At 44.5% G+C, this 24967-nt stretch overlaps 1 protein-coding gene across 4 annotated transcripts in view; it reads left to right on the top strand.

The window, feature by feature from the left end:
* Positions 1-24967, top strand: part of PAK1 (p21 (RAC1) activated kinase 1) — a 205146-nt gene that overhangs the window by 123756 nt on the left and 56423 nt on the right. For all 4 annotated transcript variants that reach the window (XM_029602178.1, XM_029602181.1, XM_029602179.1 and 1 more), the window contains one exon: positions 2793-2940. In XM_029602178.1, the coding sequence (XP_029458038.1) occupies positions 2793-2940 (148 nt within the window). The remainder of the gene's footprint in view (positions 1-2792; positions 2941-24967) is intronic.

The following is a 24967-nucleotide window of genomic DNA, read 5'->3' as shown; positions in this document are numbered from 1 at the left end:
TGGTACAAGATTGTGGATAATTAAAAACTCTTGCTATTAGTGCTCACTTGTTTTGCTCTATTTTTCGTTTAGTTAATGAACATTTGATTTTTGGATTTATACTGCCTTATCCATTATACTGCCATTATCTGAAATTCTTTTCTCAGACAACTCCCGTTTTGTCTGGAACAGGCCACTACCCCCAGAGTAAGACTGATTTTCAATCATTTTGGATGCAGGGTGCTCTGCTTGTACCTGCAAAGTCTGCAGTTTCTTCCTTGACCTTTTTCACTTACCTTTCTATCCTGCACCCTATTATGATAAACCTTAAATGGAATGGCTGAAAGAACTCGAGCACATCAAGGCTATGTCTATCCCCATCCTCTCAACTAAATCTGGTAATGACTTATACAACTGTGCTGTTGGATTTTTTTTTTTTTATTTGAGCATCATCTTTAGTTCATTTTACATGGATTTGATGAAGGGAATATGTTCTCCAAAGTTAGTCACAGATGAATAATCTCCAGCCCTAAGCTATCTGGGCTTCATTTCTAAGAAGTCTTTCAGCGCTAGTTGGCCAGATAAGTGAACCTATCTGGCTAAGTGGTGATGTCTGAATATCCAGCTATGTTCAGCAGCCACTATTTAGCCAGCTAACTGTTTATCTGGCTAAACAGTTATCTAAGTGGACAGAATGGGGGCCTAATGGGAAGGAGATACTTATCTGGATAACTTTGCCAGATAAGTGATAATATTCAGGCTTATCTGACTGTCAGGTCTATCCAGTACCGAGCGGTAGGAAGAGCTGCGTTAGTGCCTACGGCACCCGCGGTTACCGCACGCACAGTGCAGCTCACCTACCGCTCGATCCTGAATACTAATTTTATTTAAATGTAAACCGCGTCCGAAAAGCCTTAGGCCCGCGCAACCCATTTTACTGGATAGAGCGCCTATACAGTATCCTGGGTGCGCGGGCCTAAGGCTTCACGCCACGCTGGTATCTGTCATTTCAAATGTCAGTGTCTTCCCTTCCTCTTGGAGCAGGGCACGAAAAGCAGCCTTGCTCCTGGAGGAGGGGAGGAGGGGAGAATAGACACGGACAGCTGCCGTGACGCCAAACGTCGTGACGTCACGTCTTGAGCAGCCAATTGAATGCACAGGGGCCGCTTTCCCCCGTGCTGGCAGCCATCTTCCCGGACGAGGCAGGGGAGCAAGGATGCCGGATGAGGCGGGGGAGCAACGATGCCGGACGGCTGCAAAAGTGGGTCGGGTCCCCTTTTGGTTTTTTCGCTTCGCCGCTGTCATCTCTTCTCCCCTCCTCCCGGAGCAGGGCGCGAAAAGCAGCCTTGCTCTGGGAGGAGGGGGGACACTGACAGCGGCGAAGCAACTTTTAGCTTTTTGAAAAAAAACCAAAATTGCTTTTGGTTTTTTTTTCGCTTCGCCGCTGTCAGTGTCTATTCTCCCCTCCTCCCGGAGCAAGGCTGAAAAAGCAGCTCTGGGAGGAGGGAAGAACTGAAGCGGCGAAGCAACTTACTTGCACGGGGGAAAGCGGTCTCCGTGGCAGCCCCAGTCCTCTCCCCTCCTCCCGAAGCCAAAGGTTTTTTCGCTTTTTTTTTTTTTTTTTGGCTTCGGGAGCAGGGGAGAGGACTGGGGCTGCCACGGAGACCGGCACCCACGATCGCGGCCGGGGCAGGTGAGCGGGGGCTGGGGGAAAGCTTGCCATCTACCCTTACCCCTGCCTCTACCGCAGGGGTCAGGGTAGGCGGTAAGTTTGCAGGTTGAACGCGCGACAAAACGGCAGGGAAAACTAGCGATAGTCGGGGCACGGGTTACGGGATGCTAGGGAATAGCTAATTCGCTCGTTTGCATGCAATATCGAGCTAATTCGCTCGTTTGCATGCAATATACATGCCGCGGGCGGAAGGGGTTGCCCGGGGAATTTAGGACGCGGTAGGATTAGGTTAAAGGGGATTCGGGATCGCAGGAAGGGCTAACGCGGCCGGAACGTGAGTAAAAAGCGGCTTAGGAGCAGGGTAAACGCGGCCGCACTTTACAGGATAGGCCTGTAAGTTAGCCCTAAAAGCTGGATAAACGTGTTCAGCTATCCAGGTATTTTCAGCAGCATGGCCGCTCTGCTGAATATCCTTGTTAAGTGAGCAGGATATGTTTATCTGGTTAACTTTCCTAGCCAGCTTTTGAATATCTACTTCTAAATATTATAATTTTCCATAATAGCATTCAATAAACTAGGGTATGGTTTACCTGGATATTTAATACAATAAAATCTATAACAAAGTGGAAGTACAAAATAGTCCAACATATATTGTGCTAAAGGTCTGAAGATCTGCCTTTCTAAAGCATGGGATAAACATAGGGGATCTCTGAAGGAGTGATGGGATTTGTAAAGCAGACTAGACAGGCCACAAGGGCTTTTACTGCCGTTGTGTTTCTAAGTCACACAATTCTAGCCAAAAAAACATTTGGGTTTCAAGAAAGTGTACAGTATGCTTTTCAGGAGTTCTATGGGGTGACCTGATTGCATGTCCCCCATGCTATGCTTTAGTAAATAGATTTTCTTTCAGTATCTGAAAAGCCTAAGATAGTTGTGTTGTAAATTACTGCATAATTTTTGAAGCCTTCATTCCAATACCTGAAAGTGCGCTCTGATATATATATTTTTTAAATTACTGTATTTTGTACTGCATGTGTGTTTCCTGATTACAAATTTGGAAGCAGAAACTGGTGGTGCTGGAGGTGTATGTGATGTGCCATTTTCATTTTGCATGATTGTAGCTTTCTGTAATTGAAAACAGGGAATGCCGGAACAGTGGGCTCGATTGCTGCAGACTTCAAACATCACAATATCAGAACAGAAGAAAAATCCACAGGCAGTATTAGATGTGCTAGAATTTTATAATTCGAAAAAAACATCAAACAGCCAAAAGTATATGAGTTTCACAGGTAAGACATGCCATGACTATAAAGCAATGCATAATATGGATTTAATAGGACCCAATCATTATAGTTTTCTTTTGATGGTTCACTGCATAGTGTAATCGCATCATAATGTAATCGCTGTAGATCAGCTGATCCCAATCCTGGGTGGCCTGGATGTTTGCATTTTTCAAAAAGACATTTTTTTTACAGAATTAAGAAATATATTTATTTATTAAATCAATATTGCTAAGTGTTTTACAGAGAAATGATTTGGTGGCCATAATCCAGATCAATCCTAGCCCTTTATAGACTTGTGTTCTTTTTATACAACTATGGAAGGTGGATATGAGTTTGACATTACTACGTCAAAATGGATTTAATTTTGACCCAGTGTGCTAAAGATGCAGGTCAAAGTAATTGAGAAAGATCGCTGCTTTCAGGGAAAGTACTGTGCCCCCCAATATGTTTCACTAACTGTGAATGTTTATATAAAATACAGGAAGCCAGAAGTTCTAACTCACTTTAATGTTGCTTCAGTGTGATTTAACCTCCTTTCCCCTGCCTCTGCCACAGCATATTAGGTTTCAAACCAAGATTAAAATCAAGGATAAGGAAAAATGCATTCTTTCCTGACAAACAGCCAGCCGTATCTGAAAGTTGGCACAAAAGTCCCTTTCCAGTCTGGCCCATGTGATCGTGGTTATTGCAGGGTCAGAAATCCGACAAGGATCAGACAGCAAGGGATCAGACAGCTGCCGTGAAGCAGAAAATCATTTTGGACGTCTTGTGTTAGTGTGTGTGTGTTTGTGTCCTCTTATCTTTTTTCCTGAACGGCCTAGAACTCCCTTCATGCTCTCTATGGATCCCATTTCCTAGTCCAGTTTGTTAAACGCTGTGAGAAATCTAAGCAGTCAGCCAAGCCAAACCATTTTCAGCACTATTTATCCTACGTTATGCAATGTCAGAAATGCACATGGCACTTAGTTTAGTTTTGAGATCCTTTAAGAATCTCCTTGGATATTCCTGTGACTGGCTGGGAACAGCCTTGCTGGGGAGGGTCACAAATTGCTTTGTGCACATTTCAAACAATGCAATGAGAGTTCTCTGAAGACGAGGTGAATCACTACTTGCACAGATGGGCAATCTCGTCAGCACTCACCAATCAGACCTTTTTCAAGAGCTTTTTAGGATATTCTTAGAAATCCATCTGGTAATTCCAGTGCTCCCGCAACCCTGCAGTGTGCTTTAGTTTGTCTTTTTTTTTCCATATAGGCTGCATCTTTGAAGTAAAATGACTTCTTTTCCTTTTTCTATTATCAGTTTTCTGCTGCATGTCTGAGAAGACCAGTGGCTTTAAATCTTTGCCCCATGTGCAAGCAGTGTTGTCCATTGCAGACCATCACCATTTTGGGGAGGTGCACAGGGCCTCATAAACATATTGAGCTGTGTAGGGGTAGGAGCTTAGGCGTGGGGTCTGCATTAGAAACTGGTTGAGGGGTGAAGAGAGCATGATGATAAATGGCATGTCTCAGATCTATCTGCTCAGTCTCCTTGAGCAATATTGTGGAAGGGTTAGGTGGCAAAGTTTGTCTTTTTTTGCAGATGAGACAGATCTGCAGCAGAGTGGGACCTGCTTGAAGGAGTAGACAGTATGAAAAGCAATTTAAGAGCTGAAAGCGTAGTCGACTGCTTAACAGGCTGTGTTTCAATTCTAAAAAAGATGCAGAGTTGTGTGTTTTGGGTTTCAGAAATCTAAGGGAGCAGTTGATGGTAAAGGTGAGATACTGATAGCTACAGAGCAAGAAAGAGACCTTGGGATAATTCAGATGATTTCAAGATAGGGAAACAGTGTGACAAAGTAGTGACCAGTGCAGTGCAAGGGTGTATTGGGAGAGGCATAACGAATAGAAAAAGGCCATACAAATACTTGGTGAGACTTTTCCTGGAGGACTGTGTCCCGTTTTTGGAGGCCATACCTCCAGAAGGACATGGAATGAAGGTGGTCCAGAGGAATAGTGTAGGGTCTGCATCAGAAACCCTTATGGAGCTAGACCTGTATATCCAAGAGAAGATGCAATAGACATTCAAATGCCTGAAAGGTATTGAGACAGAAGCTACACTATTTTCAGTGGAAGGGAAGTTCTGGAACAAGGGGTCGTGATATGAGAGGGTATAAACTTGGTACCATGTTACTTTTTTTTTTCCTTCCATGATAAGGGTAGTGAGCACATGGAATGTTCTCCCAGAGTGGAGGAAGCTAAAACAGTAACAGACTGTGAGAGTGCATGGAATAAGCCCAGAGAACCATTACTGGCAAAAAAAAAAAAAAAAAAGAGAAACATGACCTACAGCCAAGTGTTAGAAGAAATGTACTCAAATTTGATGAGTGTTGGGGCTACCAGAATGAATGACTGTGATTAATATGAAATGTTAGAAGTCCTAGTTAGAGACCCAGGCAACCACATAGTTGGGTCTATCTGGTGTGCTGCAAGTGCAGTCATCTGGTGTGCTGCAAGTGCAGTCATCTGGTGTGCTGCAAGTGCAGTCATCTGGTGTGCTGCAAGTGCAGTCATCTGGTGTGCTGCAAGTGCGGGTCTATCTGGTGTGCTGCAAGTGCGGGTCTATCTGGTGTGCTGCAAGTGCGGGTCTATCTGGTGTGCTGCAAGTGCGGGTCTATCTGGTGTGCTGCAAGTGCGGGTCTATCTGGTGTGCTGCAAGTGCGGGTCTATCTGGTGTGCTGCAAGTGCAGTCATCGCTGGAAAAAACCCAGGTGTTTACCCGCCACTGGGTGGAGAAGTCAGAGGAGAGGAGTAGCAGCATCCTTACTGAAGAGAGCAGTGGCCACTGGGATGGAGAAGAGCTGAAAACAATTGTGGCTGTTGGGGTGAGGAGAATCATTTCTTTTTTTTTTTTTTTTTTTTTTTATATACTACCTTTTGTGAGACTTCAAAGTGGATTACATTCAGGTACGTGTAGGTATTTCCCTATCCTCGAGGGCCTACAATCTACCGCTAGCATTAAGGCCCTAACTCTTGCGCTAACGCCGTAACGCATGCGTTATTTACCGCATCATGCGTTAGTATGCAAGTTTCATATTTGCTGTGCAAGTGGGAGGGATTTGGGTGGAGTTAATGGTAATGAGCAGCTCCTAACATCAAATGCGATAGAGTAATGCACAGCAATGCAGGTTTTAACGCCAGAAATAACTACACCTTTTTTCTGTGCGTTGTGCCTGTTACTGACCGAAAAGGTTTTTACCGCAAATGCCAGAGAGAGTGCGCCTCTGTAGAGGCTCACATATAAGTTTACTATTTATACTACTGTAAGAGGGGGCACTAGTAACTCGGGGTGAGGTTTGGGGGGGCAGTTTGACTTGCACAAGCAGCACAGTGAAGATTGTCAGAGCGATGAAAGGTCAAAGAAGAGTTGACTTGTACAAAGTACTCTTTACCTAGCTTGATTGCAATTTGATGAATCAGGGGTAAGTTTGTAGATGAGACAATGGAAGATGAAGTGATTTGCCCAAGATCGCAAGGATTGGCAGTGGGATTTGAACTCCTCCTTCCCTGGTTATCAGTCTGCTGCTCTAACCCCTAGGCAGTGCTCTTCCTTTGGGTGCTTAAGAACTTTGGCTGCTGCCTACGGTTTCTAAAAAAATGTTTCCACCCCTGTCTATAATAATTATAAAGTCCTAGCAGGAATGCAGTCACTCAGGTGGGTATGGCAAGCTACGCAGGGGACCTTGGAGGGTGGATGTTTGGGCAACAGCCACCCTGTTGATATCTATGTAGATTTTAGACATGGGAAGGGAGATGTGGTGGTGAACAAAGTAGGTAATCTTTTGATCACCTGTTTAAGATGGTAAGGTATAAATGAGGTACCGTAATGTGACAAAAAAGCATCCTGGTTGAGGTGAGAGAGTTTACAAGCAGTCACTCTGTCTGGCAGCCGGATATATCCTTGCAGTGTGTACAGAAATAACTGGATAGACTTGATAAACCAGTTGGTCTTTCTTCCATCTACTAAGTTACAGTGATGATTTGACCTTTCGTAACATCTGCTCAAGGATGTCATGAAGAGCATTCAAGATATGCAAGATGAGGCTGCAGCAGGTGTAGGCAACATTGGTCCTCTAGTGTCACAAAAAGGTCTGGTTTTTAGGATATCCACAATGAATATGCATGAGATATATATTTGCATACAATGGAGTTGGGCTACAGTCTTAAACATAAAAACTTAAGTTGACAAGGTCCACTGAAACAGCATTGAAGATTTGAAATAAGCATGGAACTGCGCAGTCTGCTGGTGGCTAGATACAATCCCGGTGGTACCAGGAGCAAAAGACTCCAGAAACCAGAAATCTTGCTCTCCCAGCTTACATCAAGCTCTGAGCTCTTGATCATGGAGCAGAGGGAGACATAGCACTGAGATGGATCAATGGTGACAGCGCTTTGACTCCCATCTCTTCCCACCCTGATCTCAATCATGGCACCGAAAGCAGGGGGATTCTGGAGGCTAGGGGCTGCACCTTCCTGTCAAAGGTTGTTACTGGATGTCCAGCATCAGGCTTTTGGCACACAGGGAGAGATTCTGAAGGAGGTTAGCCCACCTGCTGAGGATTCTTTAACACTTGGAGCTACAGAAGCCCTCCCTTCTCCCCTTCTGAAGTGGAGCTTTCTTAGCTCTAGAATCGAGTTTAGGCATGTTGCAGGGATATGGGAGTTCAGGAAGTATCATGCGTGCCCAGAAAGATTTCTAAGAATTTCCTAGAAAGCTCTAGAAAGAAGTCTGATCGATGCTGAACAATAATGTTGACGATCCGTGTGGCTAGTAATTCCCCTGTCTTCATGGAGAACCTGTAACAGATAAGCACCGTTGCTATCTGTACACCTTAGAGGAATATTGCTGCAGTAACCGGGCCAGAAAGGTGGGGAGAATAAAAAAAAATAAAAAAAAAAAAAAAAAAGAGAAAATCCTCGGGTGTCTGCAAATTTAAGCTCATGGCAACATAGCCCAGTTGAGGCAAGTTAGAATTGAAGGCCCAAAGGAGCATGAAGAAATTGCCAGGAAAAAAAATCCTTTACAAATATTTTTCTAGTGTACATTAGAATTATGCATCTTCCGTCCCTGTTTTTTCAAAACAGCTTGCCTGCCTTGCTTCTCTCTCTACCCCATGTGATGTCAGAATGTAGCTTGGGAGAATAGCAATTCTCTCTCTTAAGGATTGGGTTGCTGTGTGCAAAACATTTTGCTCAGGAGCAAACATTTTTTGTTTCATTCCCCTGAGAGCACTACTTTTTTTTTTTTATGCAAAAAGCCTATCAGTTTCATACTTGCTGGAACACAATCTGTAGAGGGAACATTGGTAGCATCATGCACACAAACTTCCACATACATACACACTTAACACACTTGCATGTTGACAAATACTCTTTCACACACACAAACTTTCCCCTCATTCACTCCCCAGACTCTCACACACATGCACACTCACTCATTTCTCCTCCTTTTCCATGCACACACACACTCATCTCATTAACTGCAAACTGGACACCTTTCACTGCCAAACACTTTAAGAAGTAACACAAACCCCTGCAAAAAGACACCTAGAACCTTACCATTCTATACCAGCACTATCTCGGGACTTCAGCAGCCTTATCTATGACATGGCAGCAGTGCAAATATTATACCATGCCCTAGAACACTAATGCACCACCTACTGGGGTTAATAGAACAAGCCGTACTATACAAAGCCCTACAGAAAAACTTCATGCCAGCAGAAATACTGCACCTCAGTTACAAAGCAGACAGACAGAACCTTACCTTATAACAGAATAAGAGGCTATAAATTAGAAACTGAAACATGCAGACAAAAATAAAATGGAAAGCCCGAAAAACCAAACTCTCTAAACAGTGGAATACTGAAAAAAGAACAAAATACAAATATATAAGAAATGCACATTCCAAAATATAGCATATGCCAATCACTCAAAAATCAAAATCAAATTTTTTTTATCTGTGTGATCTTATTTTCTCACAGGACAAGCAGGATGGTAGTCCTCACAAATGGGTGACATCGAGGATGGAGCCCTGTACGGAAAACTTTTCTGTCAAAGTTTCAACCAGCTTTGACTGACACTGGCACACTGGGTGCACTGAGCATGCCCAGCCTGCAATTATCCCTGTGAGCCACAGGTGTCTCCCTCAGTCTTCTTTTTTCCGCTCTGCAGTCAGCATAGCGGTTGGAGCTCTGTGAGGATTTTTTAACTAATTACCTCATGGAAACACTTAACTTTTCACTTCAAAAAACACTTTTCCCTGCACAGGTCTCCCTCCGCGTACGTTTTTACGACGCTCGGTGAGTACTAATTCTTATTTTTCGGTCGGTTCCTGTCACTATCTTAAGGCTGTTAACTGACTGAAGCCTTCCCTTCCCCCATTTTTCAGTTAGCTTTAAACAGCTTGCGAGTATCTCTGTGACACTCTGCTTGCTTATGCTAGTGGGGTAGGGATTTTTTTCCTTAACTTTAGGACCTCTGTAGCTTCAAGTCCTTCGTTCCCTGGTACCCTCACGCAGTCGATACCCTATCGCTACACCGGGACCCTCCTAAACCGCCCTGGGCTTTTATATGTCATCAGCGCCCCTCCCCCCACGGTGCCCTGATGCCTTTATCCATGTTTTTTGCTTTTCAGTGCTACCAGGCTTTTTCCTCCTACGCACTGTTTTTTTCCTTGGGCTTCCTCGGTGCCGTCCCTACCCGGATGCATGCCATTGACGCACACGCTGTTAGTCACTGCCATGCATACTCGGGTCGCCGCCACCACTGCCCGAGACACTTTTTAACGATCCCAGGGTCACTTCATCAATGCCACCCCCCCCTTTTGGGGATGCCATCGATGCCCCATCCTCCCCACCGATGTCCAGCCCTTTTCCATCGGTGGGCATCGGTGCCACATCGATTCGTCGGTGGGCATCGATGCCGGATGGTCCCCATCGATGGACATCGGTGCCGGATGGCTTGTCCGTCGATGGCATTGGTGCCGGATGGCCGTCCGTCGATGGCATCGGTGCCAGGTCCTTTTGCATCGATGGACACCGATGCCCAGGTGTTTCATCCATGGGCATCTATGTTAGAATGCATCCATCGAGGGCAGTCGATGCCAGGCTGCTCCCATCGGTGAAATTCGATGCCCAGGTGGGTCCCATCGGTGGGTATCCATGCCGGCTCGATTCCGTGGATGGGCGTTGATGCCAATGCCAGCCATATGGCTGGCATCGATGCCCATGCCGATTCCAGGACTGGCGTTGATGCCGGGATGGAATTCATCGACTGGGAGATCCATGCCATCGATTCCATACGTGTCCATATCGATGCCACCGACACACGTGTCTGGGGCACTGATGCCATGTACACTTGGAAATCTGAGTCTGTCCAAATCGATACCGTCAACGTCTGTGGCCCTATAGTTGATGCCCGTGGCCATGCCACAAACGGCATAAATGCCCGCCTCCATGCATCGATGCCCTCGACACCTCCGTTTTCCTTCGGTGTCCTTGACGCCCTATTGATTCGACTTCGACTCAGTCGATGCCGGTATCTTTTTCAATAACGGCAATGTTTTTCGATTATTCGATTCCACATCGTTTCAAAGATACCTATGCCACTGCTGTCAGTGCCCGTCACTGTCATCATTCTCCTGGCCAGTCATCGACGATTTTTCATACCCATTTTGATGATATCCTCGAAGCCCCTTAGGTTGCCTTCAATATCGTCAATACCGACATAGCACCGCCACATAATACCCTCGCCTCCTCACATTGCTCCACGCTTTGGGTTCTTTTTTAAGCCCCGTATTAGCTTAAGACACTCCATTGTGTCAGGAGCAGAGCAGGCGTGCTGACAGTTCGTCATCGATCGCCTTCCAGGACGACGAGGGCTTCCATCTCGGCGCTGGGGAAAGACCGGGCCGAGCACCGTGGCACCCATCATCGCCGACATCGTGATCGTCCGCTGCTGACGCCATCCAGCACATCGGTGCCATCCTTCTCCAGGCTGGACAACGCTCGGGCAGAGCGACATCACCACTGCCATCAGCACTGTTCCTACAGTTTTGGCAGTCCTTGGTGATCCAGAACTTCCGGATCCAGGTCCGACAGCTTCTGCATTGGCGTCACGACACATCGAGCCGCTGTGACGAGGGAAGGGAACATGAGTTCCGTTAGGGCTCCTCTGTTCCTGGCGTGCCCCACCGTCAAGTGGTGTGGGACTATGGCCATCTGTTACACTTAGCAGTCTAAACGCCACTCACGCCTGGCCTGTCTCCTCTGTACCTGTGCCACCATACCGGGTTTCAGAGCGAGATGGACGTTTACGTGCCCGGCCTTACCCTCGAGGACTCCGGAGACCGTCGGAGTCAACAATCTTCACCGGCTCGTCTTGCGGCGATCCACGTCGGATGGTAAGTACCCGCTTCGGCGGCATTCCCATAGAGTTGTGTTCTCCCATTCGGACCGTGGTTCGAAAAGTTCTGGGTCATGTGCCTTTTAGAACTGTATTAGTGTCACATATCGCTATGTTAGCTATGTTAGCCACAATATCAGGAGAACCCCTCTATCTTCTTGGGATTGCAGCAGGGCTTCTTCTCTTGTCAGTAACAAGTCCCTGTGCCGACCAATGCTCTGACTCTTGGTTCCCTCCCAACCAAGGTCCAGCTGCATTGGCTGATCTGCTAAACATGAGATTCAGCAACCATTGCCCCATGTACAAGTCCACCTTGAGGCCTGGCCACAGGTCTCAGTGTCTCCTTGTACAGCATACAGAAATGCGGGTACCACTTACCGCTCACACACCTGCAGGAGCCTACATGATATCCTCCATTGGGACACCTCCTGGTCTCCCATCTGGTCAGATATCAGAGCGGCCACCCCACCTTGTACCAAAGTCCCGGTACACTCCCCCAGGCGCTACGAAGTGCAGAGGGGAGAAGGGAGGGGGGTTGGGGAGTTTTAATTGCACTATTCTTTCTTTTAACACAAAATAGTTACTCTCCGCACATCCTGGACCTAAGAAAATCCAACTTTCTTTAGACGTCACAGGTACAATGGTATCTTTGGTTACCATCACTCCATACTGCAGTAAGTACATTATTTTAATGTTTCTATGTGCTTTATGGTGAGTCAACATTACAACCCCAAGCTCTGCCGCTGGCACCAGCTTCAGTAAGTGAACTGTCTCTTGCATTACTGTTGGTGAATGCTGTTTTCTCTGCGGAGTGTAACATCATTCACTTTCCTTGCATAGACTACTGCTAACCACTTTCAGTACATGCAAGGAGCTCTCACTTTTTTCAGGACTCACTATACATTTACTAACTGGGATTACTGTCACTGCCATAAATCCCTTCTGTAACACTTCTGGACACCACAGTCTTAAGACCCTCTTGTCCAGCATGCGCACAGACATTCTGATACATTGTTATATGTCCCTGCGCATATTTTCCATAACCTCAGCCTTTCAACTTTTCATGGTTGGGCTATGGGGTTTCTTCCCACTATGCATTTTTCTCATAATTCAAAACTGCTATGGGTTATATTCAGTGACATTCTATACTCAATGGACCTAAGTGGTTTCATTGCTTTCGTCCCTGATTCTTATCCCAGTTCGAACTAGGACCTAGTCTCCTTCGACTCATGCTCGCAATTCCTTAGGGTTATAAAGTTTCTCCTGAAAGCTGTCAACCCATTATGCATCTATTGCACTCCAGCATAGTTTCTCATAAACTTCCTGGACGTTGCACCCATGAGTTATGCCCTTATGCCTTCCAATACTGCTTTTGCAACAATTCTTTGTGCATACAGACAGACAGCATAGGGACAATGTGCTTTCCAACTCATAAGCACGCATTACCTCTTAGCTGCTCTGCTAGACAGCTGCGCAGCTCTACCCTTGGCCCTTGTTCACTTCATGCGTCCTTGGGCCACATATCTAAGAGATTTAATGAACGCTCTATCAGACCTTCTCCACGTAGGTTCTATCCTCTCGAATGGTCTCAATTACATGTGTACAGGGCAAATCTTTTAACGCTGAGTTTAACTAAACTTTCCTCGGCGTCTGCATCATTCCATACGATGCACAGGTTCTGCTCCCTGCACATGTTTCCTATGCGTTCCCTTAGATGCCTTTTCTTCCATCAAAGGCCTCTTCAATATATCTCTTCTGCTGCCTCTCGTAGCCAGCATTCTTCTAATGTTGAACTGGGATGGGGTTCAGTATTCTTTTCCCCACTCCCTGACTGAGATCAGTATGCTTTCCCATACTTCTCAATCCATCATATCAGTAACCTTTTATTCTCTCACCAGTCAGTCCCAAATCATAGACTTACTGATGTTCTTAGGTTCTGGTAGCGTCACAAAACCTTCTAAACATAAATCTTGCCGTTTAATATGGCAGGCTTTACCTCCTGACGCTAAAAAAAAAAAAAAAGAGGTATTACCCCTTTTACTTTTCCACCATTTTTTCTTACTCCCTCGGATTCTGTTCTCCAGACATCCTCCACATAGATACACCTTTCTCTTAGGAGGTGTATCGTTTTGGGAGTTGGATTCCCGTTTTCGGTAATCCTCTCTGAGTCGGCTTACCATGGATTATCCACTGATCAAGCCGCCTCTATTTCTCTAATCACGGAATGAACATATATATTCTCCTTATAAGTCTCATACATTCTACGTTTGAGCCTTTCCATTCCTCTCTTCCACAGTTTGGCAAGGGAACTTCTTTCCCTCTTAATGTCATTCCTGCCAGCAGGGTCCGTGAGTTATGCACTCTTTCCATACTCACCTGACTCCGTTCCTCTGCCACTGAGTAGTTCTACGCATTCAACTTTCTATCCTTTTCAGGTAGATGTTGTATCTCCTTTCCTCAGGAAATACTCTATTAATTTTTCCTAACCTCTCTCTCTCGCCCTAGGGAGAGAGTGGGTTTTCCACATTCCTGGACAGTAATGCTGCGCTTACATTCTATCTACATTGCACTGCATTCCATGTGAATTCCACTTGACTCTTTCCTTCATGCAAGGGTCAAGCTGCTACTTCCAGTGGCCACACAGACCTAATCCTTCTGATTAAGTGGTCTATATTTCCTTTCCTACCAACAAGCAGACATTTCACTACAACACTGTGGGTATCCACATACTGTTGTGTCCGTCTTAGCCTTAACAGCTTCCCTTTGGTTACTGCTGCTTGTACTTTTTTATCAGGTTGCAGCCTGGAGTCCTCTCCATACTTCGCAGCCTATTATTGCTTACATTGACTAGCCGGCATGCTCCATGTTTGGCCAGTCCGACTACTCTTACCTTTTTCAATTCACTACCCAACATCCTTCCACGAACCCATTATGGTGTTGCGGATGCCCTCCGTTCCCATTTCCACCTCAGTCGTTACGCCTTTGCGCATCTGCGGTGTATCTGGTGCATTCCCGGGCATCCTCAGCTCGGTACTCACCCATTTGTGAGGACTACCATCCTGCTTGTCCTGTGAGAAAGCAAATGTTGCTTACCTGATGTAACAGGTGTTCTCACAGGACAGCAGGATGTTAGTCCTCACGAAACCCGCCCGCCACCCTGCGGAGTTGAGTCTGTATACTTTTATTTTAGTTTCGCTTGCGCTTTTTAGCTATAAGACGAGACTGAGGGAGACACCTGTGGCTCACAGGGATAATTGCAGGCTGGGCATGCTCAGTGCACCCAGTGTGCCAGTGTCAGTCAAAGCTTGTTGAAACTTTGACAGAAAAGTTTTCCGTACAGGGCTCCATCCTCGATGTCACCCATTTGTGAGGACTAACATCCTGCTGTCCTGTGAGAACACCTGTTACATCAGGTAAGCAACATTTGCTTTCCTAATCCATTGATTCCAGCCTTTTTTTCCCCTCATGTTCCCTTTCTCAGTCTCTTCTCAGTTCCTTTTACATGGTCTCTATTTTTTTTCTTTGCTCCTTCTCTCTCCAACTGTCAATCTTCCCTTTAAACACAAACTCCGGCTCGCACACGCATGCTCTCACTCACATGCTGGCTTTCACTCTCACCTGCTATTTCTCTCTAACTCTCACACACGTGCACACAGGCTCTCAACTCACACACCTCACACACACACCCTCAATTACTCTACAAGGCTTCGGCTTCCCTCTTGCCTCTGGGTCTCTGCTTCTCGGGTCACCACAGGATGGGCTCCATGGCGGCCCTGATCTTCTTGGGCTGCTGCAAGATGGGATCCACAGTAGCCCTGTTACCGGGACTCCTCTTCTCTGGCTCTGATCTTCTCTGGCTCCTGCAAGATCGAATTCGCAGTGGCCCTGCCACAGGTACACAGGGTAGATGCTCCTCCTCCTTCCTGCCCATGTGACTCTGGCAGAGAGGAAGATCACCCAGAGTTTTGGGGGTTGCTTGGAGACCTGATAATTCCTTGAATTTCCAGATAGGCCGCCAATTTCTTTGCTTCAGGCCACAGTAAGATGAGCTCACCTCGGCCCCGTTGGTCTTCCTACGCTGGTTTGTGTGGCTGTGCACATGTGCAGCTTAGCGGGACGATTGGAGAGTAGATATTGTAGCTAAAAGAGAACCTTTAATCTTCAAAAAGGTTGTTTAAGTAAATTTACAAAATTCATCCCAAGGTAGATTGTGCAATGAAAGAGAAATAGCTAAAAATGTTTAAAGCTATATACAACTTTAGTGAATTTTTTTTAAGGTATTACAGTACATTTTATAAGGGCTGTCTTTGAAGGACCAAATTAGTATCTTTAACACTTGAAGTTTTGAAAATGTTTTCAGTTTTCTGCTTCCTGCACGCAGGTGGCAAACATTTCAAGCTGTCAGTTGGTTGCCCTTTAATCTCTTGGCACAATTCTGGCCCATACATCAATGCATGAGTGGCTTTCAAAAACAAGTTAGAATATTTGAAAAATAGCCTGCCAAGATGACCTTCATGCTTTTGAACCTAATTGAATTCTGTAAAGTTGATCGGTGTTTTTGCATTGAAAGCTACAAGATTTTTAGGTTCTGTTAAGAAATCAAAACTACAGTTCATGTGTCAAGGCACGAAATACCAAACCTCTTTCCGTTTGAATCTTCTTTTTTTTTTTTTTTTGTGGAAATGTTTTTTATTAATAGTACAACCACAATTAAGAGCATCATTTGACAAAGCATAGCAAAGTATAGACTGACATACAATAAACATGTCCAAAGTAAATAACAATACATGATGGCAACCCGCCATTCATATATACCACCTGAAGCCACCATGGAACGTTAGGTCGCGTTGGTATTTAAGAAGCCACCTGAAGCCACCATGGAACGTTAGGTCGCGTTGGTATTTAAGAAGACCATGTGTACTATTATTATTTTCCAGGATTAGAATATTAACCAGTGGGATTAGTATCAATTGAATGACAGCTAATCCTTTTTTATTTTTATATCCCAAGTTACCTATACCAATACCGCTTCTCCCTGTCCACCCAAAGACACTGGTATACTTAAAAAAATATATATATACATAGCTATTGATAAGTGATATCTCAAGTGTAGAGGTAACTTCAGTAGCAGAAAATAATTGTTTGTGGTAGCTAGATAGACTTGTACATGATGAAGGTGTAGCAGTGCACAGATGAGCAGGTGGTTGTGACCCTTGGCTAAAAGTTGTAGGATCAGACCCAGCTGTATTAGGGAAGAAAAGTGGTCTCTTTATATAGGCTTTCCATATATGCCTTGTCCTGTTATACTGGGTAGAGGACTTTTGCTTCGTGGTCAGAAGTTCCATATGCAGTAATTTTTGGAATTTGTTCTGCCATATATAACTGAGTAGGATTTGTCCATTGAGCCAGAATAGAGTCCTTGGCAGTGAGTAATATTTTGTCCAGTAATTGAAGCCGAACGCCTTCCAGGGATAAGGCTTCATCCCGCATCATGCCAAAAAGCCATATAAGAGGGTCTAAAGGAAGAGCAGTTCCCCAGAGTTGCTTAACCATATGTTGTGGATATTCCCAGAATTTTTGCAGTGAAGGATAGGACCAAAAACACAATGGTGCACATCTGGTACACACTTTATCCGAGAAAACCCCCATATAATAGGTGTGGCATTGGGAGTAAAATGCTTGGTAAAGAAATTTATATAGCTTATCCCTTATTCATAACTGATTCATTTTAATCGCCTGTATATAACATGTCTATTACTACTGTTGTTGTTTTAATGTTATTTGTTATTAGTATTTATTCAATTTTCTCCAAGTTCATTTTCCTGTTCCATGTAAGACTCGCATGTTAAGTCACACCAATGTTATATGTAAACCGAAATGATTAGCAACATTGTTGCTAGAATTTCGGTATATAAAAAATGTTAAATAAATAAATAAATCCCTAAGGGTTACATTTCCACAGAAACAGGTATGCGTCGAAAACAAGACTGAACATCTTTCTGTGAAATCCCTTGAGGAAGCTGCTGATTCCATTTTGTAGCCACGAAATCTAAAGCGGAGAAAGGGTTAAGGGCCATCAACGCTGAGTAATATTGAGAGCATGACTGACGCTTACCATCTATGCCTAACAAGTTTTTCAGTTCACGATATTGGTAGAAGATGGGATTTTCTTTCCGCTCTTCAAATATAAATGCTTCAATTGCAGGTATCCATAAAAGTCATTAGGAAGTGCGTAACGCTCTCTGAGCTCTTGGAAACTGAAAATCTGAATTGGGTTGGCCTCCTTATCCAATAACTGTTTATATCTCTATAGGAGGGCCAGCTAATAGCTCGAGTTGAGGTGTTGGTGGTGGTTTAGGGGCCAGTTTTACATGCAGAGTGAGATGTACAAATTGCACAGTACACCTTGGTGAAGATTTAACGTGATTTGGTGTGAGGAAAGACACACAAAGATGAGATTTCTACTATGTTATTTCGCCCTTGGTTGATGGAACCCTGTTATAGAGTCCAAGCTAGGATGAGAGAACACTGTAGAAATCTCATCTTTGTGAGACTTTCCTCACTTCAAATGATGTCAAATCTTCACTGAGGTATACTGTTCTTTCCAGGGTATGTTCGCTTGGGATCTCTGGTGCTGTTCTTTCTTGGTTTACTTTGTATATTTCCAGTAGATCTCAGCACTTTTCTATTCAATCCTTTTCCCGTCGATAGCAGGGCTGAATTAGTCATGCTGTCTGGGAAGCGTTGCGACCCGAAGTAGGAGTCGTCTCCTCAGCTAGTAACAGAGCTTTGACTCTGTGCAGCTGCGCGGTGGTGTTCCCGCACGGTTCCCTCTCCTCTTCAGTTTTTCTTTTTTTCCCACAAGCCGATCACATGCGGGGTTTTTTCTCCTCACATACTTTTTTCCTCAACAGATTTTTTCATCGAATTTTTTCGCAATTTTTTTGCCACATTGAATCTCCAGATGGCTCCAAAGCCTTCGGAATTCAAATATTGCCAAAGTGGCAAAATTATGTCCATAACGGACGGACATAATTATTGCAACCTTTGCCTAGGCCCAGAACACAACCAGATGTCATGTAGAGACTGCGACCGCATGTCTCCCTGGGCTCAGCGGCAAAGGGCAGCAAAAATAGAACGCCTCCAGACAGGCTCCTATGCTCCACTGACCTCTGTCCATTCTTCGCCGGGACTGGCGATATCGAGTAAGGCCCACAGGAAAAGGGTGTCTTCCTTAGGCCCTTCTGAAGTGAGGCAAACTATATCCCTTCAGGATTCCAGAAGCTGATGCTCCCTTCATCTCTGGTCGGGGCTCCGATGAGAGAAGGTAAACAGCTGGACAAAGGAGATGCGTCAACGGGTGTCAGGCCTTCAAAGCCTAAAGAACCCCTCCATTCGGCATCAAAACTGAAGCAGAACGCATCCAAAATGCAGGGCACGTGAAGCGGGTTCAGCGCACTGCGCCGGTTTAACGCACGGCGCAACCAAAGAACGCGACAGTCACAAAACACGACGCATCCAAGCAGCGCGACGTGGGCTCGAAGCAAAGCATATGTAAGGGGCATGCCGTGGGCTCAAAGCAGGTCACGCCTTTAAAGTACACTGCACAAAAACACCGTGCATACAAGCCGCATAGCGCAGAAAAACTACACAACGCTTCTTTGAAGTGCAGTGCAGCTACTCAAACTAGTTTGATATCATTGCACTCTCTATCTTTCGAACATACTCCTACGAAAAGGGTGCTAAAACGAAAACATCTAGAGGATTCCCCTTCTCCTTCCACATCTAGTTGAGAAATTGACATGGAACTTCTTTCGGTATCAGGGTCCTCCCATTCCGAACAGTCTATTGAGTGACCATTCTTTTTCGGGGATGTCAAACTCCTTTGGCTAAAAGACATCACCTATCTCCCATCAGGCCCACATCCCAACTTGTGGGAACCTCGCCTGAAGGCATTTTATTAACAGCTATTCCTACAAAACAGAAGAGACCGAACATACACATCCCTCCGCAGGGAACACTTGCAGAATCTGCGAAGTCAAAAATATCAGATATATTGGCCACTTTCTTTAAAGACCTAGAACAAGGTCATCAATTTCCAACTGAAACTTCTCCGCAACTGTCTACACCACCTTCTCCGGATCCTATCCAACAGGACCCTATCCCATGACTGGAACCTCAACCAGCCAGCCTGGTTTCACAAATTTTGACTGTTTCCTCTAACTCTTCGACAGGACTACCTTCGGATCCCCCGGAGGGACCACCGCAACCTTATTCTCCTCCAGAGGACTTAACCTACGCCAAGTTTATTGATAAAGTAGGCATCCTCCTCCAAGTCCCGATTGCGAAAGTACCAGATCCCAGAGCTGAGATGATGGGCATTCTAAAAATATTCGAAGTCCCCGCTGAGCAAACTGCCCTTCCACCGCATGATGTTTTACAAATTCTTCTATTAAAGAATTGGAAAACCCCTTTTTCCACTATTGCAACCTCCAGAAAAATTGATCTAAAATACAAAATTAGAAATTCATCCATTTGACACTCCTCAACTCCCACATCATTCGGTCATTGTGGAATCCGCTCTTTCAAAAGCAAAGCATTCCAGGCTCCACTGTTAACGCGCCCCCCCACTAAAGAGAATAAGTGCTTGGATGACTTTGCAAAGGTGTGTACCATTCCTCGATGTTAACCTCCAGGATACAACACCACCAATTTTATACCTCGCAGTACCTCTTTGAGACTTTGCAAAAATTACACCCACTTTGCATTTCGGAGGACAATACTCTTCTACAACCTTTTCTAGACCTCGAAGAAGGTCTCAGACATCTCCTATGATCCGTTTGCAAGTCATTTGAATCAACAAGAGCTTCTGCTACAGCTATCGCTGCTAGACGTCTGGCATGGCTCAAAGCGAGTGCTGTTCGGACAGATGTCCATGAAAAGCTGGCAGATATTCCATGCGCTGCAGACAATCTTTTTGGTGACAAATGCACAGATATGTTCTCTCGTCTCAAGGAGCAGAGTGCAACAGTACAATCACTTACCTACCCATCAGAATTGCACAGATAACAGAGATTTCCCACATATTACCGTCGCCGGTATTACCCACGAACATATTCTTGGCCTTAGTCGCAATACAGGCCACAACCATATGCTCCTCCCAGGTCCACTCCCTGACCTACAACAAGAGGGAGACCCAGGCAGCAGAGACAACAGAAACAGACACCGGCACTACAACAGAAGCAGCCACCTTCTTTTTTTTTTTTTAGTGCAATTCAGCCACCACCACCCCCAGATTTCATAGGAGGTCGCCTTCAATTCTTCCTAGCCAATTAGAAATCCATTACCTCAGATCAATGGGTGATCAATATCATCAGGGAAGGTTACCATCTAAATTTCAAATCCATCCCACCTCTTCCTCACCTGTCTTCAGAACAAACCATGCTCTCGCATGCAATATCCCTCAATGCAGAGTTAACCAACCTACTTCAGAATTCCATTCAAACAATCCCTCTTCAACTTCAGAATCAGGGATTCTATTCCCACTATTTCCTTATTCCAAAGAAATCAGAAGACCTCCATCCTATTCTAGATCTCCGTCTCCTGAACCAACACATTCAGAGGGAAAAATTCAAAATGACCTCTCTCAAGAACATCCTACCTCTGATACAACCCAACGATTGGTTATGCTCAATCGACCTGAAAGATGCTTTCTCCCATATACCAATTCACCCTTCCTCCTGGCAATACCTCTGTTTTCAAGTTCAAAATACACACTACCAATACAAGATTCTTCCCTTTGGACTGTCCTCAGCCCCCAGGGTATTCACAAAATGCCTAGCAGTGGTGGTGGCTCACCTACGACAACTGTCAATCCAAATATTTCCTTATCTGGATGATTGGTTAATAGTAGCATCCGATCCGTCTGCTCTGAAGGTACATACGTTGCGCGCAATCAATTGCCTCCAAACACTGGGATTCCTAGTCAACTTCGAAAAGTCCCACCTACAACCTACGCAGACACTTCAGTTAATAGGTGTTATCAACACAACTCAAGAAAGAGCCTATCTTCCATCGGACAGTATGCGCACAGCCTGTTCAACAAAACTCAAGCATCTGCACGCCAGATTCTTCAGATTCTAGGACTTATGGTGGCAGCCATCTACGTGGTCCCCCACACCAGACTTCACATATGTCGCAAACAGTGGTCTCAGTTTCATCAACCACTCGCTTGCAAAATTCACATAACCAACTTAATGAAGGAGGACATTCGATGGTGGCTCTCTTCTTCCAACCTCTCCACGGGGGCCCCCTTCTGTCTACCCCCTCATCAACTCACACTCACCAAGGACGCATCCAGGAGGGGCTGGGGGCCCCACCTGGGTGACCTAAAAACCCAAGGCCTCTGGACTCACAGGAAGCCACATACCAAATCAACCTCCTAGAACTACGTGCCATTTGGAAAGCATTTCAAACCTTCTCCACTCAAGTCCAACACTCAAACCTTATGGTTTATACCAACAACCAAGTGGCAATGTTTTATATAAACAAAGAAGGAGGGTCCGGTTCTTGGATGCTATGTCGGGAAGCACTTCGAATACTTCACTGGACTCTCAAGTTCCAAATATCAATACAAGCCACTTATCTTCCTGGCCTAGACAATATAATCGTCTAAGCCGAGTTTTTCACCCTCACGAATGGACACTGAATCCAGAGGTAGCAACAAACATTTTCCAACAATGGGGTTCCCCCCTCAATAGATCTTTGCAACAGAAACCAACAGACAGGTTCAAACCTTCTGCTCCATTTATCCCAGCAGCATACGCTTAGCCGCAGATGCCTTCCTCATTCCATGGACACCAGGCTTGATGTATGCTTATCCTCCCATTCCCCTAATCTCTCGGACAATTCAAAGGTGCATTCAGGAGATGGCGGACATGATTCTCATTGCTCCAGCATGGTCAAGACAGCCATGGTATCCGTATCTAATGCATCTTTCCATACGCCCACCAATATTGCTTCAAAACAGTCCAAATCTTTTGACACAAGAAGGGGGCTCTCTCCTCCACCCGATTAATCAATCGCTTCAATCTCACAGCATGGAGATTGAACGGCAAGTATTGAATCACCTTAATCTATTTAAACAGGTGGAAGATATCCTCATAGCATCCAGGACACCTTCCACCAGGCGTAACTATACAGGAAAATGGCATCGCTATCTAAACTGGTGCAATCCTAGGAACACAAATCCTTTTTCTGCTACCGCTTCTCAGTTACTTCAGTATCTACACACCATGTACGAAGTGGGTCTAGCGACCACCTCTGTCAGAGTCCACATCAGTGCTATCGCTGCCTTTCATGACCAATGTAATTATCTGCCTATTTCAAATCATCCACTAATATCTAGATTCATGAAGGGCATGTTATGACTTCGCCCACCGGTGACCAAACCACCGGTACTATGGGATTTAAACTTAGTTTTGGAGCAACTCATGCTGGTTCCCTTTGAACCAATGGACACAAGCCGCACAAAAGTCACATGGAAAACCATTTTTCTAGTGGCCATTACATCAGAAGAGTCAGTGAACTCCAAGCTTTGGTTCACTACTCCCCCTATCTAGAGTTTTACCATGAAAAAGTGACTCTTCGACCTCATCCCACCTTCCTACCTAAGGTGGTCTCCATGTTTCATCTCAAACTATCACTGTCCCCATTTTTATGCCAAAACCGCATTCTAATGACCGAGAGAAACTTCTACATACTCTAGACTGTAAAAGAGCTCTAGCCTACTATAAATAAAGGACTCAGTCCACTTCCAGGCACTCTCAACTGTTCCTATCTTTTAACCCCAATGATCCAGGCCAGCCCATTTCAAAAAGGATTATAGCCAGTTGGTTATCACAGTGTATTCTATTCTGCTACAATAAACGTTCCATCAAACTTGATAGTAAGCCTAAAGCGCACCAGATATGCACCACAGCAGCATCAGTTGCACACTTGCACAATGTTCCATTGTTAGATATCTGCAAAGTGGCAACTTGGACGTCCATTCATACCTTTACGTCACACTACTCTCTTCAACAACAAATGACCTCTGATGCAGCACTGGGCACTGTAGTCTTATCAACTTTAAAAAAGATATGAGACTGTCTACTACTTCAAGGGTTGCTGTCCAAACCTTCAAAAACATTATACATGGACGCAACCCAGGAGCTTGGGACTCCCAGACAGCATGGCTAATTCAGCCCTGCTATCGACGGAAACACAGTTTATGGTAAGCAAACGTGCTTATTCCTCCTCTTGGTACAATTTACAATCTGGTGTTCCTCAAGGGTCGGCGCTCCCGGCAGCTCTGTTCAACATCTATTTAACACCTCTGTTGTATCCTTTCTAATCTTGGTGTTCACTTTAAACTATATGCGGATGATGTACAACTCTTTTTTTTTTTTTTTTTTTTCCCCCTCTTAAAGAAACCTGTGCATAAACAGAATCTTTTCTTCATGTTGTGTCTCAACTCTCCATCAATGGCTAAGCCGTAATAAGCTAGCACTTAATATCTCAAACAGATATCATTGTCTCATTTTCCAAATCAAAATATTCCCAATAGTTTCCAATTCAATAATTAAACAATTCAATTTACTCAAAGTTCATAACCTTGGAATTGTTATTGACCCGGCTCTATCAATGCACGGTCATATTAAGGCCCTGACACAATCCTCTCTTCACAAGCTTAGAAGTCTCCATCATTTAAAACTCCTTCTAACCAAAACATATTTCTGTTCCGTTTTACAGTCTCTTCTCATATCGAGTATTGATTACTGCAACTCACTCTGATAGGAACATCATTCCATGAACATATTACATCTGTTAGAATCCCTGCATTGGCTCCCTATATCATTTCGAATTCAATATAAGTTGGCAACAATTATACATTTATTTACAGTATTCATTCTCCTTGGATTACATCCATCCTTAAAATTCATACTCATCTTAGAACACTAAGATCCTCCTCAATTACTACTTGACGTTCCCTCTCCCAGAGTTATCCACTTAGAAGAAACCTGAGATCACACATTTTCATCTGCAGGTTCAATTTTATGGAACTCCCTCTCGACTGAATTAAGAAACCTCACTGAAAAAAAATGTTTTTCAGGAAAGCCTTAAAAATATATTTATTTAAGAAAGCCTTCTCGAGTCAAACAGACATGATATAAACACCACTGCTTCCCTAAATTATATGTCCGGCCAAGCTTCTGTTTTCTTATAAGCTTGTTTACAGTGTTTTTATTTTAGATTTTATTTTATTAAAGTTATTTATTTTCTAAAGTTTTGGCAAATTTGTGGTTTTATTTATGTATTTTATTTTTAAGTTTAGTTTTTCTGTCTTATTTATGTATTATGTATCTACTGTACCCCACCCTGAACGTAGGAAGGGCGAGTAACAAATATCTTAAGTAAATATTGTCGCAGGCAAGATTCAGTGATATGAACAGATAAAAGGCCCTACATTTAGAGGGTACTGGGCTATTAGAGATCCCTTTTTCACAGGATTATTGGTCACAATGGATTTGAAGGAGAGCTTTATTATA

This window comes from Rhinatrema bivittatum, chromosome 5 (genome assembly GCF_901001135.1).
Source record: "Rhinatrema bivittatum chromosome 5, aRhiBiv1.1, whole genome shotgun sequence".
Taxonomy (NCBI): domain Eukaryota; kingdom Metazoa; phylum Chordata; class Amphibia; order Gymnophiona; family Rhinatrematidae; genus Rhinatrema; species Rhinatrema bivittatum.
Note: the sequence above shows the minus strand (reverse complement) of the source record. Positions and strands in the feature narration are given on the sequence as shown.